This window comes from Lucilia cuprina, chromosome 6 (genome assembly GCF_022045245.1).
Source record: "Lucilia cuprina isolate Lc7/37 chromosome 6, ASM2204524v1, whole genome shotgun sequence".
NCBI classification, from domain to species: Eukaryota; Metazoa; Arthropoda; class Insecta; order Diptera; family Calliphoridae; genus Lucilia; species Lucilia cuprina.
In genome coordinates this window covers 59,612,682-59,629,029 of record NC_060954.1, presented here as the reverse complement: position 1 = coordinate 59,629,029, position 16,348 = coordinate 59,612,682, and the positions used below count along the sequence as shown (strand labels likewise).

At 24.9% G+C, this 16,348-nt stretch overlaps 1 protein-coding gene across 1 annotated transcript in view; it reads right to left on the bottom strand.

Moving 5' to 3' along the window:
* LOC111691249 (mucin-2) overlaps positions 1-15,442 on the bottom strand; it is a 31,135-nt gene extending 15,693 nt beyond the window's left edge. The window contains exons 1-2 of the mRNA XM_046954774.1: positions 14,953-15,442; positions 824-1,307 (exon numbers count right to left, since the gene is read on the bottom strand). Coding sequence (XP_046810730.1) covers positions 824-1,307; positions 14,953-14,976 — 508 coding nt within the window. The 5' untranslated portion in view covers positions 14,977-15,442. The remainder of the gene's footprint in view (positions 1-823; positions 1,308-14,952) is intronic.
* Positions 15,443-16,348: the final 906 nt, after the last annotated feature.

The following is a 16,348-nucleotide window of genomic DNA, read 5'->3' as shown; positions in this document are numbered from 1 at the left end:
AAATTTCAAAAATATTTATGTCAAGACATAAATATCAAGAGAATTTGTGTTAAGACACATATATTTATATTTAATTTTTCATAAGACATACATTGAAAAGAAATTTGTATTAAGATATAAATTTTTAAATAATTTTATGCCATGACAATATCTAAAGTAATTTCAAAAGATATTAATGTTAAGACATAAATATCTAGAGACATTTGTTTTAATACACATATCTAGATGACATATCACATGATGTAACACAAGACATACATTTCTAAAGAAATTTTAGTCAAGAAATACATTTCTAAAGAAATTTTAGTCCAGACGAAAATATCTGAAGAAATGTTAAAAGATATTTGTGTTAAGATATAAATATGTAATAAATTTTTGTTAGGACATTTAATTTTAGAGAAATTTGTGTTAGAACCAAAATATCTAAAGAAGTGTTTAGAGATATTTGTGTCAAGATATAAATATCTTAATAAATTTGTGTCAAAAAATTAATATCTATAGATATTTGTGTCAAGACAAAATTTTTCATATAAATTTGTGACAGGACATATGATTGTCTATACATTAATTTCTAGAGACTTTTTTAAAGATATTTGTGTAAAATCTAAATATCTAAGGAAATTTGTGTCAAGACATAAATATCAATAAATATTTATATCAAGACATACAAATTATAATAAAAATTTATAAAATTAATAGACATTTCAAACAAAACTTTTTAAAATAATTCTCAGATTTCACTGGTTTTTGTTCACCCTACATAAACATTTTGTTGCTTTCAATTAATTACAAACAGATTTATATCAAGATCAAAACAACTTACATTGAGCTAAGCTGGGATTATCCACAAAAACGGGATTCGCTGAAACGCCACTGTTGAATGAGGCCAAGAAAACTAACGTTACAACAATACTGACAATGTGTAACATATTGCTTGAGCTATGCTGCACTATGGGTATACTATTACATTCTGTCAGCTTTTCATGACGATAACTACGATGCTGGTGACAATGTGCTGCTGATGATGATGATGATAATGTGGATTTTGTCGTTCTAAATTGTGTAAAATAATTCCTTAATTTTGTAAACATTGCATTTGTATTATGTTTAACTAAAAGGCAGGTATTGTTTATGTTTGTTTTGTTGCTGTGATTTCCGCTATAATGTTGTTCTTGCTGCTGATAATGTTGCTGTTTTAAAGGTGTTTGTTCTTGTTGTTCTTGTTGTGTTTCTTCGTAATTATTGCAGTAACGTTTGTAGGCAATGGGTGGTGAACTACTAGTATTTAACAGTTTTTTAGTCCCCATCTGTAAAGAAAGTTAAAAAATTGTAAAAAAAGAAGTTTTAAACAGGTTTAAATATTTTTAATAATTTTTTATTTTTAGAAAGAAAGTTGAGGGTTACAGTGCATATTTAGGAATTGATTCATCGATTCGTTACATAATTTGTAATGAGTCATTTACAAAGAAATCGTTAGGTTCAAGAAATCAAAAATTAACAATTGTTTTTGATGCGCTTGATTTGCTTTAAAAAAAAGTATTAATGAATTTTTAGTAAAATTAGTCACAATTTATGAGACATAGTTTGGTTTAAAATGATAAATGTATTAAATAAGTGTTAACATAACTAAATTTAGATAAATTAAATAAAATATTGATTTTTTTGAAAGAAAGTAAAAAATTTAAAAATCTTACATTTCTTTTAATTTTGATTTTTTTATTTTAGCTGACAAAAGAATATAAACAAATAAACAAAAGAAAAAGAACTTTTTTTATTTCAAAATATAGAACAAAAGCATAATACGCAACAACATTGCTACAAATCAACAAACATACTTTTAGAACATACTACAACAACTTCGTTTAACTTTGTGTTCAACTTCGAGTATGTGTCTTTAGTCTTTTGTTTAGTTAGAAGAACATTTTTCTCGTTCAAGTTCTTTTTTGTGTTTTTTTATTATTTATTTTGTTAAAATTTATACGTTCTGGCTTCTTGCGTAACAGGTCGTTGACTTTTTAAGGTAGATGACAACTGAGTTTATTTATGTTTTGTTTTTTTTAGGCAGTGAAAGAATGAAGAAAATTACTCTGATTTAAAGTTTAAGAAGTTGAAAAAAATTTGTTTTGCAGTTAAATTATCTGTAGAAGATACTTAAGGTTCACTTGGATTTAATGTGGTTTTTCTTTGAATTCTTATTTCGGTTACAGCATCATGTGTAATTTTGTAGATTTCATAAGAATATTTAAAAGAAATTATTTCGAAATAATTCTTTAAGGTTTTAATCTTTTGTTTTATTTGTTGATTTAAACAAATGTCACATATGTCAAGACATAAATACCTATAGAAATTTGTGTTAAGACATATAAACTTATCATGGATTTGTGACAAGACATAAACTATTAAAGAACTGTTAATCCAGGCATTAGTAAAAGCAAAAGGTAGATAGATAGATAGATAGATAGATAGATAGATAGATAGATAGATAGATAGATAATAGATAAATAGATAGATAGATAGATAAATAGATAGATAGATAAATAGATAGATAGATAGATAGATAGATAGATAGATAGATAGATAGATAGATAGATAGATAGATAGATAGATAGATAGATAGATAGATAGATAGATAGATAAGGAGTGAGATCGAAAAATTCTTAACACACGTTTTTCATTACATTTTTCAACCAAAGTATTATTTGATTTTTTTTTTGATCAAGTTACCTTTGAAAAACATGTCAGTTATTATGTGTAATGTTAATTATATTAATTTTTTTGTTAATCTGATTAAAATGAGTGACCAGAAAAAAGTGCGTACTGAAATTATTAAATATATTCAACTAAACCCAACTTGGTCTTACAAAAAGTTGGCCAAGCATACAAAGGTCTGCCGTCAAACTGTTTTCAATGTTATTAAACAGTACCGGGAGAACTTGTCAGTTGATAGAAAACTTGGTTCATGTAGAAGGAATGGTCCACATGATGTTTCTAAAGCCAAAAAAATAGAACGCATTTTCAAAAGAGCTCCCAACACATCCGGTAGGAAAGCAGCTCGGTTAGCTCAGTGCTCGGACTATTTGGTACGAAAAGTTAAAGCTAATGCAGGTTTAAAAACATACGAGGCTCAAAAAGTTCCTGACAGAAACTCTGCTAAAAATTTAGAGGCCAAAAACAGAGCACGGAAATTGAAGTCAAGTTTTTATAAAAAATATTATTGCTGCATAATGGATGACGAAACGTATGTTCTGGCAGATTTTTCGCAACTTCCAGGTCAAAAGTTTTATGTTGCTGATGCTCGAGGGAATGTTGAAGAAAAGTTTAGGACCCAAAAGCAGACAAAATTTCCCAGAAAGTTCTTGGTATGGTAAGCAATATGCAGTTGCGGCAAAAGAAGCCAATCATTTGTTACCACGGGCTCTATAAATGTTTACAAAAAAGGCAGCTTCCATTCATAAGACTTCATAATGTGTCCACTTATTTTTGGCCTGACTTGGCATCCTGTCACTATGGTAAACAAGCCCTTGAGTGGTACAAGAACAATAATGTGGTATTTGTACCAAGAGAGGCAAATCCTCCAAACTGCCCGGAGCTAAGGCCAGTGGAGAGATATTGGGCTCTTGTTAAAAGAGAATTGAAGAGTACAAAAAAGGTGTCCAAAAGTGTGGTAGATTTTAAACGGAGATGGACTACATGTTCGAGCAAAGTGACAGAAAGCACTATAAAAACGTTAATGGAAGGGTTTCCGAAAAGGGTTCAAAATTTCATCACTAGTGATTAAAACTATAAAAATATTTTTTTTTTGTAAATTGTAATAATAATTTGAATCAAATAAAAAAAAATAAAGCTGTAAGTTTAGTGGTTTCTTTTTTATAAACATATATGTATGTTAAGAATTTTTCGATCTCACTCCATAGATAGATAGTTAGAAAGCTATTTTTTGAAAAGTCTGTAATGATAAAATGTTTTTAAACCTTTTTTAATAAAAGCTTGCAAAAGCTTTTTAAAGCAACAAGGTTTTTTGAAAAACGTTTTTGTGAAATACATTTAAAAACGATTTCTGTAAAAGACGCATACTTGCTCATACAATTTACCAACATACTTAAGACTTAAGCGACAAACGTGATATTTCAACATATAAAAACTTATCACAAATCTATAGATAAATAAATTTAAATATTTATTTTGTTTAGCCAACAAATTGTAACTATGCGTCATTGTTATCTGTGTGATTCATCTGCGACGTGTATTTGTCAAAACAATTTATTAGGAATTTAGCTAATTTATACAAAAATTTTTTGTATTTTTCAACAGCATCCAAAATGGATTGCAATTAATTTCGCTTTTTTTCTAAAGATTTTATTATTTTGTTTTTAAAAAGTAAAATTAAGTGAAATTATTTATATGACAAAAAAAAAAAAAACAAAATAAATAAAGGTGTGACGCAAAAGTAAAGTATATTGAAAGCAAAACTAATTGTTGCTAATGTTATTAAGGAAATATTTTAGTAAATAATTAATAAACATTTAATAAAGGTTTTTAATTTTAACTCTACAAATTTTATTTTTTTTAAATTTTGTAAAACAGTTACTTTTAACAAATGTTTATTTTAATACAAAGGAAATTTTTTTATGAGTGTAGTTTTTTTCGAAACAAATTTTAATTAGAAAAGCTTTAATTTACATTTTATGTTTAAAAATTAACTTTTGAAGATGTTTATGTGTTTTTTTAGAAAAGTTTTTACATTAAAAGCTTTTCAATGAGAACATTTTTAATAAAAACTATCTGGTAAAGAAGTTTTTCAATAAAAGGCCTTTTTTAACAAAAGCTTTTCGAAAACAATATTTCAATTAAAAAATTATTCCATAGAAAACGTTCTATAATTAGAATCTTTTTAATAGACAGTTTTTTAATAAAAAGGATTTCCGTTAATAACGTTTTTCAATAAATAGCTTTTTCAGTAAAATAATTTTCCAATAAAATCTTTTCCAATTAGAAGCTACTTAGTAGAAATGTTTTCCATAAAAAGTTTTTTTTACATTAAAAGCTTTTCCAATAAACTTTTCCAAATTCCTTTTATTATAGTTTTTTCAATAAACAGATTTTTCAATAAAAAGCTACTCAATAGAACATTTTTCAATAATAAGCTTTAATAATAAAATCTTTTTAATAAAAAGCTTTTCCGTTAAAAATGTTTTTTAATAAATAGCTTTTTCTATAAAAGGCTTTTCCAATTAAAACTTTTTTAAAAACAACATTTCAATAACAAGTTTTTGCAATAAAAGTTTTATCAATTAGAAGCTACTTAATAGAAATGTTTTTAATAAAAAGCTTTTCCAAAAAACTTTTCCAAATTCTTTTAATAGAAATGTTTTCAATAAAAAGTTTTCCATTAATAGCTTTTTCAATAAAAGGATTTTTCAATAAGAAGCTTCTTAATAAAAAGCTTTTATAATAAAATCATTTTAACAAAAGAACTTTTTTAATAAAGAGCTTTTCCGGTATAAATATTTTTAAATAAATAGCTTTTTTAATAAAAGGATTTTTCAATAAAAACTTTCAATAGAAACTTTTTCAAAAAAACATTTCAATAAAAGCTTTTCAATAAAAAGTATGTTACAATAAAAGCTTTTCTAATTAAAAGCTTCTCAATAGAAAAGTTTCCAATAAAAACTTTTCCATCTAAAAGCTTCTTAATAGAAAATGTTTCAATAAAAAACTTTTCCAAAAATAATTTTTCAATAATAAGCTTTTCAATAACAACTTTTTACTATAAAAGCTTTTCCAATTAAAAGCTGTTCAATAGAAAAGTTTTCAATAAAAGCTTTTTATTATAAAATTTTTCAATAAAAAATCTTCCAATAAAAACTTTTAAATAAAAAGCTTTTACAGTAAAAACTTTAAAAAAAGCTTTTCCAGTAAAATCTTTTAAATAAAAAGCTTTTCCCGTCAAAATTTTTCAATAACAATTTTTAATTGTTATTGAAAAAATTTTTTTAATAAAAAGCTTTTCCTTTGCAATAAGTTTATTAAATAGCTTTTTCAATAAAAGTTTTTTCTTAGAACAAAGTTTCAATAAAAAGCTTTATAATAACAAAAATAATAATTAAAAATATGATTATAGTGATTAATATTGTTGTTAAATTTTATGTTGTCATTGCAAGAAGATTGCAATACAACTTCCAATTTCCACAACAGGTTGCAAACACACTAATCAATCGAACATTTATAAAATTATGTTTTAATTATAAATCAATTATCTTAAAAGAGATGAGGTAATAATACATTAAATCAATTAATTTTTAATGTTTGCTTTTGCTATTATAGAGACGGAGGTGTCTTTATATATTTTGCAGAGAAAACTTCTTATAAAGCAATGACTGAGCACAAATCAATTGTCATATTATGTCAAATAAAACTTATGAAATCATCTTAATAATTTTTTTATATTTCTAAAAAAAAAGAAAATAAAAAAAAAAAAACATGTTGGCCATTTCTTTATTTGAAAATATAAAAACTATATAATAATGGGTGAATATTATATAGTTTTTATATTTTCAAATAAAGAAATGGCCAACAAATTACCAAAATGTTGTAATATTTCTTTTTTTTGTTCAACAACAAAAAAAGCCAGTAAAAGTTATTAACTTTGTATAAATAAATAATAAAAAAAAGAAATTTTTCTATTCTTTTACTTTTCAACATTTAAAGTTAACAAAAAATTTCTATTGTTTAATAGAAATGAAGAAAAAAAACTTTGCCAAAATAAAATGTTTTCAAAGAAAAAAGAAAAGAAATAAACAAATTATTAAGTATTATTTTTGCCATTATCATATAATATTGCGTGGTTTTGAGTAGAGATTTTTTATTTGAAATTTTGTAAGTTTTTAACAATATACAAGTTCTTTCTTTTTTATTATTATTTATAAATTTGTTGTTGTCTTTGTGTAAAAAAAATATTTTTTATTATTTGTTTGTTTGTTTAACTGGTTGTTGGGTTGTTGTTGTGTTTTTTTTATAGCTACTTCCATAATTTTATGTTTAATTTGGCTGCTTTTCACTTTTATTTGAAAAAGAAAAAAATCACACAAACTTACACACACTTGTATTTTAAATTTATTTCAACTCTCAAAAAAGGCCAAAGTGTGGGTAAAAGCTACCATTTATGGTTGGCCCTAAGAGTCTGACAAAGAAATGTAAAAAAAAACTTTCGCTTTTTCAACATTCTCACTGATCAAATAAATACCCAGTTAAAACTGCCGAAACGACCGAGCTTTAAGCTGTTAACAACAATACCAGCAACAAATATCAAAAAAACCCGTATCTACATGCATATTATGTAGAAAAAAAATATTCCCAACCAAATAAACTACTAACAACTACAACAATCAAATAAACTTCCCTAAAAAAAACACATAAATAATAATAAAAAAAATTAATTTAATTTCACTTTTAGTAGTGCGATTTTTAATTTAATGACTAATCAGACTCTCTTTTTTTCCGCCAACAACAACAACAGAAACAGCAACAACAACAACTACTTAGCAATGTCATTTAAATGTAACCAGTACATTGGAATGAATTTTAGCTACAATTACTTTTTCTTCATCTCTACTGAAAAACAAAAACAACAACAACAACAAATAAAACTCTCGTAAAAAGCTTTAAATGTTTTTGTATTTATTTATTTATAAACTCAGCTGTTGTTAATTTAAATATCAAGCAACAGCCACCAGCAGCAGCTATAACCCAAGAACGTGACCTAAATTTGTGCGTGTTGGCAAAAAAATACAAATACAAATACAAATCAAAATAAAATAAAAAAATTTAGGTGTGAATTTATTTTCTTTTATTTATATAAAATTAGGCCAAATCTTGTTGAGAACCTGTTAAGGCTATAAATTCAATATTCATAGAAACAAAAAATCTTACAAAAACAAACCACAAACCATATCTAAAAATTGTCCACAAATACTTAAAGAAACACACACACACAAGTTAAAAAAAATACATAATTATATGTAGATGTATGTATAACAAGTGATTGTGTGAGAGTTTAGGAATTTTCAAAATTTTGCCATTTCAAATTATTTTTATTTATTTTTTTTCCTACTGTTACCGACAGTTTTTTTTTTTTTTGAAAAGTTACTAAGAACAACAGGAAATTAAAATTCATTTGTTTTGTAATATTACTAAACAAAACGGTTTTTTTTTAAAGATTTTTAATAAATTATTGAAAAGTTTTGCGGCTTTAAATTAGAACAAAAAACAAAAGACTTAAGACACAAACGTGAAACAAAAGCTTAGTAATATTGTAACAAAAGAGTGATGTAAATAAAGCTTTTTAAAAAGCAAATTTTCCACAGCAAAAAGCCTTTTTCAAAGAGCTTAATTAAACAATCTAAAAAGTAATTTGTTAAAAAAACTATTTTTGATGAAAAGCTTTTTACCCAATAAGTTTTTAAAAGTCATACAGACTTTTGCAAAAAGTTTTTATAATAAAATGGCATTTTCCAAAATTTTTTTTTTCAAAATCAATTTGAAAGTTTTAATTAAACTAATTTGCAAAAAGCTTTTTATAATAAAACGCTAAATTCCAAACAAATCTTTTCTCAAAATTAAATATGTATTTTGCTTTTATTTCCATATAAAAAACTTAAATGGGAAAAAGCTTTATTAACTTATTTTAATTAGAACAATTTTAAAAGTTTTCAAAAACTTTAGGTAAAGATTCTATTTGTAAACATCATTTTTTGAAAAAATATTTTTGATAAAAGTTTTTATATATAAAACTATACGAAAAAGCTTTAATCAAACAAGAAAACAGCTTTTTGTTAAATGTTCTTTTTTAAAGATTTTATGAATTGCTAAATAATTTAAATATTTAATTAAAGCTTTTCAATAAAAAAAGCTTTGTTTTAATGAAGTTTTAATTTAATTTTGTTTAAATAAAGCTTTTTAAATAAAAGTTTATTACTTTAACAATTTTTAAAAAAGCTTTTTTTACAAAAATATTTTTTCTCAAAAAGCTTTACAAATTTGTAATTAATTTTTTTTAAGCAAAAATTTTGTTTATTAAAAATGCTTTGTTTTAAAAAGTTTTCAGTGAAAATATTCAAATTTTGTATACATAAAGCTTTTGACATAAAAACTTATTACTGAAAAAATTCTTAAAAAATCTTTTTCCCAAAAAGCTTTAAAAATTTCTAATTATTTTTTTTATGCAAAAAGTTAAAAAAAAATATTTAAAATTTTTAAAGTCTTTTCTTGATAAAAATTCTATTTTACAAAAATTCTTTGTCGTAGAAAGTTTTAATTGAAAATATTGTTTCATATTTTATTAATTAAAAAGTGGGTTTCTATAGATAAATCCTTAAAAAAATTGTCTGTGATAAAGAATTCTAAAAGCTTTGGCGAATGTTTTAAAGCATTCTTACTAGAAAAATTATTAAAAAAAAGTTTTTTTTTTCATACAAGGATATTTTCCAAAAAGTTCTACAAATTTTTAAAAAATTTTTTAAAAACTTTGAAATCGTATCTCTATAGAAAGCAAATTTCCCAAAAAAAGCTTTGTCATAAAAATTTTTAATTGAATATATTGTTTAATATTTTCTTTTATTGAAAAAGTGTTGTTTTATAAATAAAGCTTTAAAAAACTTGTATGTGAAAATAAATCTAAAAGCTTTGGCGATTATTTTAAAGCATAGTGAAAAAGCTTTCATATTAAGACAGGAGCCGGATCCTCGCTTATTACAAGCTTTGATATTTTGCTTTAAAAATGCTTTTTTAATCTTGTGCACGGTGAAAGGTGATCTTTACTAAGCAAAAAAGCTTTTCTAATAAAAGTTTTTAATTATGAGCTTTTCCGGTAAAAATTAGTTTTTAATAAATAGTTTTTGAATAAAAGACTCATTTAAGAGCTTTTTACAATAAAAGCTTTTCCAATAATAAAACTCAATGGAATTGTGTTCACGGTGAAAAAACAAAATTTGGTCATAAATGTATATATTTCATAAAAAACTTTAAGACATATTTAAACTTAAATTATAATGTATCATTTAGTCAAATTTTCGAGATCATTTATGTGTGTAATTAATATAACATGCTCATTAAAACAAAGTTATTATTATGACATTAATATGTATATGTGTTTAAGGAAACATTCAACTATGACCAACTGCTTCAGTGACTGACTGACTAACTAAGTAAACTAAAACAAAAGACTTAAGCGACAGGCACGTAACTCAAGAAGAACACGAAAATATAACAGTTTTATTTTCGTACATTATTTATTTAACTCATTTATTATTATGAGGGTTTTTTTTTTTTGAATTCACATTAAATAAATACACTTTTTTAATACATACAATTATTCTAGTATTTGTATGTGATTTTATTTTGAATAAAAAAAGTAGGTTATCTTATTTATATGTATATATTTTTAAGATTTTCTAAAAAAAATCTCACTTCTTATAATTATTCAAAGCAAGCAAGCGTTATATTTAAATTATTCTCAAAATAAAATTTATGAAAAATATAGGAAAAGTAAATTAATTTTTTTTTTGTTAAAAAAAAACTTATCTTTAAATATTAATTAAAAAGTTATTTAAAAAAATAAAAATTTGTCTAACTTAAGATAATTTTTGATATGATATCATTGTTTAGAGATTTAATATGAGTGAGGTAGTATGTGTAGAAGTTAATAGGTTTGTAGTGTTTCTCTTGTAATTTCCTTGTTGCCACTAATTTTGTTGAAGAATCAAGTTCTTGTGATTTTTTTGGTTTTATAAAGGAAATCATGACAGTGTTCTATACTTAAAATGTAACCAGATTTTTGTTTATTTGCTATAACATGCATATTACAAGACATTTAAGGAGGAAAAAATCAGGAAAAAGAAAACATGAATAAAATATAACTTATTTTTAGGCATGTCCGACCAATGACATACTACCCCACTTGGCCTATAGATTATTCCTATTAACTGTACTCTTCTTCATAGTCTATAGTCTTGTTGTAGTCTGGTCTATAGCCTTGTCTGTAGTCTGGTCTATAGTCTAGTCAATAGTCTGGTCAGTAATTTTGTCTATAGTCTAGTCAATAGTCTAGACAGTAATTTTGTCTATAGTCTAGTCTATAGTCTAGTCTATAGTCTAGTCTATAGTCTAGTCTATAGTCTAGTCTATAGTCTAGTCTATAGTCTAGTCTATAGTCTAGTCTATAGTCTAGTCTATAGTCTAGTCTATAGTCTAGTCTATAGTCTAGTCTATAGTCTAGTCTATAGTCTAGTCTATAGTCTAGTCTATAGTCTAGTCTATAGTCTAGTCTATGGTCTAGTCTATAGTCTAGTCTATAGCCTAGTCTATGGTCTAGTTTATAGTCTAGTCTATAGTCTATTCTATAGTCTAGTCTATAGTCTAGTCTATAGTCTAGTCTATGGTCTAGTCTATGGTCTAGCCTATGGTCTAGTCTATGGTCTAGTTTATGGTCAAGCCTATGGTCTAGTCTATGGTCTAGTTTATGGTCAAGTATAGTATAGTCTTTAGTAAAGTCTAGTTTTTAGTATAGTCTAGTCTTTAGTATAGTCTAGTCTTTAGTATAGTCTAAAGTCTAGTCTAGTCTATAGTCTACTCTAAAGACTGCTACAGTCTAGTCTATATTCGAGGCTGCAATCCAGCCCATGCCATAGTCTAGTATAGCTTTTTAATGTCAAAAATTACAACAGTTCTGAATTGTCCATTCTATGTGTAGGGTTTGTGGTTCTAAAATACAAAAAAAAAATCTTTAAAAAATCGCACAACAATCGTTGTTACCAATTGTATATGATGCTGTTATAAAACTGACAACAACAAAACTAAAGTACCAACTAACCAAAAGAATAAAAAAAGCTAAAATGAACTGAACAATATTGTAAACCAGGCCTATAATATCAGTTTATAATAACACCAAATGTATGGTTATACTTTGGTTGCTTAGCTGGATGGATAGACGATCTTCAGCTTCTTTTTTTCTTTTCTTTTGCTCTGTCTCTCTGATAATTCTACGCAAAAGAAGGAAGCTGCTTGCTGACTGACTTGTAATGGCAATATAATGTTTTTATATGTAGAATTTATATTTTTGTTGCTGTTAAGTATTTCTTTTCCTTATTTTTTTTCTTTTGTATAGGAATGCTGTTATTTAGTTTCGTTTTATTTCTACAACTTATATTGCAGATGAAAATAATGTTGAGGTTGATGTTGATGTTGCTGCAGATGCAGCTTTTACTGAATAATGATGATGATCATGATAATAACGAGGAATAAGAAGAACCTGTTGTTGTGCAGAGATATTATTTTTTCTTTTAATTTTATTTTAAAGAATTTAATGCGGTTTTGTATAATGCATATGTATGTACATAAATGCGTATAACTCTTACAGCCCAAAGGTTGGTTTAAATCTTATAAATGTTTAAAAATCCCAAAATAAAACCAAACAAACTATAGCAAGCAACAGCATAAATAATAAGAGAAATAACATAATATTAACAGAAATTTTTTAAAGTGCTTTAATTTGATGTCGAAAGCCTTTAGCAACAGGAGGTAGTGTTTTAAGGCCTTAAACAAACTACAACTCCTTTTATAAAGATTACAACTCTTTCTTTAATTTCTTTCTCCTTAGTAGCTAGATTTAAATATTTGTTTAATGTTGTTCATTTATTGGTAAATGGTTTAAATATATACATATGTATGTAAGTATGTTTGTTAGTGTTACAGCAATAGATGTTTTGTATTTGGTTTCTAAACCATTAGCATCTGTAGGAAGTTGTGTTATCTTTTTTTTAGAATGTCTGTTTTGTTATAAATAAATGTTGAATTTTGCTGCCAGGCATGATGTTGATATGACTTAAACATTTTACACTTTTATGATAAATAATTTGAAGAGGGGGCAAAATTGCATTTTATATGAGCAATGCAAATGAAAAAATTTAGTTTTTATGTGGGAAATTAGTAGATATTTATATAATAGTTAATATAGGCACTAAATATTACCCATCTAGGACAATGTTTAGTTAAGCTAAACGTAACCGAAACCGAAATTATAAGCGATTGTAAGGTTCAAAGAACTAGTTTAGTTGAGAGCAGAGATATAGAAAGAGAATTACTCCAAATCGAGCAATTTTAAAACGTTTTTAAAATTTTTAAAAATAAGATTTTTCATTAAAAGCCAAATTATTTATTCAAAATTATTTTTTCGCATAAATCTGATTTTTCGCAATAAATCAAATTTTCACCAAAAAATTCTGGTTTTTACACTAAAAATCTTATTTTTCCCCAAAAGTTTGATTTTTCACTAAAATTTTACAAAATTGTACTATATTTTATTTGAAAAAAGAACTTTTTATGTATAAAGTTGTAATATAAAATAAGTATTTTCTCAAAGACTTTTTAAACACAAAGACAATTACAGCTTTTTATAAAAAGCTTATATTACTCAAAAAAGTTTTTTTTTAATCTAAAATCCAAAGACTTTTCAACATAAAAACACTCACAGAAACTATTTAAAAACAGCTTCATTATAAAAATATCAATTGATTATCAATTAAAGCTTATTTAAGAAAAGCTTATATTGCTCAAAAAAGCTTTTTTAAAATAAGCTTAATATGATTCAAAGATATTGCTTTTTGTTAAAAAAGTTTAAATTGAAAAGTTTTTATCGCTTAAATAAACACAAAATGTTTTAAAATTGTTTTAGTCTAAAAGAAGTTTTTTCATCAGCCTTTAAATATAAGCTTTTTCGTCAAGTTTGTTTAAAAAAGCTTTATTTGCAAAAAACTAATCCATAATAAAAGGAGACTTAAAAAAAGCTTTTTTAGCTTAATTAAATATAAGATGTTTCAAAACTGTTTTTTGTTTAGAAGAAGCTAAATAAAAAAGTTTTTTTTCAAGTTAGTTCAAAAAGCTTTATTCACAAAAACTATCCCTTAAATAAAGGTTATTAAAAAAAGCTTTTTCGGCTTAAATAAACTCAAAATGTTTCGGTTTTTTTAGAAGAAGCTTTTTTAATAAGCCTTTTAGTCAAGTTGTTTCAAAAAGCTTTATTCACAAAAACTCTTACTTAGTTAAAAAAAGATTTAAGAAAAGCTTTTTTATTTGAGAAACTGTTTTTTTTTAACTTAAACAATTGATTTCTTAAAAAAACGATTGAGGAAAAGCTTACATGGAAAAGTTTGTACCTTTGAAATAAACTTTCTTAACTAAAAGTGTTTTTAGTACTCAAAAACGCTTTTAGTACTTAAACGAAGAAAAAAGTTTTACTTTAAGAAAAAGCTTTAAGCAATAAGTGTTTTTAGTAAAAAGCTTTTCAATAATAAAGGGAAGAAAAGGAGTTTTTTCCATTTAATTGGAAAAAGCTATTTAGCACCATATTTCACAAAAGCTTTTAATACTTTAAGAGCTTTTAGATTTTCAAAAAGTTGTTTGCTTTCAAATGGATTTTATCGTTTTAAAGTTTAAAAAGCTTTTCATTACAAACCAAAATTCTAAAGGTTTTATCTTTGCATTTTCTTGTTTTTTAGGCAAGCTTTTTATACTTTAAAGCTTTTAGATTTCAAAATGTTTTTAACTTTCTTTTTCTTGTTATTTTTAGGCAAGAATATATTTCTAGACAATTATTATTAACTACTTAAGAAAGGTACCAAAATAGTACAAAAATGTACCAAATTTTATTTCTCCAATATTTTTTTGTAACAAATATCTAATTAACACCTCAAATTGAGCCTTATACAAACCTCGGCTAACTGACAATTATGAAAATTAAACATTTAGGACCTTTTTTTCACTGTTGCTCCTTTGTGGGTCATTGACTTAAACAGATTTAAACTGATCAAAGAAGCAAACTTTCCCCTAATAGCACATAAAAAGTACCATTTGTTGTTTAACAAATTAATATGTTAATATGAAAAGTATTTTGATTAGTACCTTTTCCGAAAGATCTTTTAGCATTCCTGGCTCCACTGGCGTGTGGCTTGATGTAGATCTGAAGATTACGATTTCGTATGCTGCTCGTTTGTCTTAAAATAATGACATTGATTGTTGTTGGTTGGTTGCGATCGTTTGGTTGCTGACTGGCTGCAAGACAAGATGTTTGTTTATTTGTTTGTTTTTTTTTTTTAGTATATTTTCTTAAATTTGTTTTATGGTTGTTGTGTGTATCTTTTTTTTCGTTTTCTTAATGTCTCTTTAACAATTTGATGGATGCATGAAGCTGTTAAATACAAGTTATGAATTTTGTTAATTATATAGCTGTTGTTGGTTAGTTATTGTGTTGTTATGTTTCTCTAAGTTTTATGATTTTTTAAAGAATTTTTTATTTTATTTTTTAGCACTTGTTTATATTCTTTTTTAATTTCTTTAATTTTCCGCTATTTTAGTGGTATTTTTTTTTAATTTAATATTAATTCGTTTTGTTTTTTCTTTAAAATTTAATTTTTACAGTTTTTTTTTAAAGTCTTTTCCACTAATTAATTTTTTTGTTTATTTATATTTTATTTAATTTTTACGTTTTTTTCAACAGGTTTTTATTATATTATTTATACACTTTCTTTCGTTTTTACCTTTTTTAAATACACTTTTTTTCTAAATGGTTTAAATAACAAAATATACAAAAAAATTAACGTTAACAAGTCATTTTATAAAAAAAAATCAAAAATACCGTTAATAATTCTTAGTAAAAATTTAACGTTTTAATTAAAGTTTTTTTCTTTCTTTAAACAAAAACACACAATATTTCGTGAAATTTCAATTCATTTGGAATTTGTATTTAAAATATTTTTTTATCACTTTTCTTTTTTTTAAACAAAAAGCTTCAAATTAATTTAATTTATTTAAAAAAAAAATTTCTTCGATCGCAAAAATTGTTTATAACTGTAATGCGGTGGCCTGTGTGTATGTGCGTTTGAAAGTGTGTTCTTTTTGTGGGTTTAATGCGACCGCTTTTTTAAAAGGCCTTACCGACAAAGGCAAATGTTTAACAGCAACTGAAGATCCAAAAGTAAAAAACTCTTAACATTAAAACCATTTGGTCTCTGGTCTGGTCTGGTATGGTCTGCACTCTGTTCAGTTAGTAAGTCAGTCATTCATATATTCTGTTTAAGTCGTCGTTGCTTCGTTTGTTTGGTTACATGTTATTACTGTTGTTGTTGTTATTGTTGCTTATGGATATGAAATGTATCTGTGGCCAAGACAGTGGATTAGCCAAAACACTATAAGACAAAATTGACAAAAAAAAAAGAAAGAAACGTTTGCGTCTTGCTTTGTGTGTGCGCTTGTGTTTTCTGCTGTTTGAGCATTAAAACGTCTCGGCGACTGCGTCGCT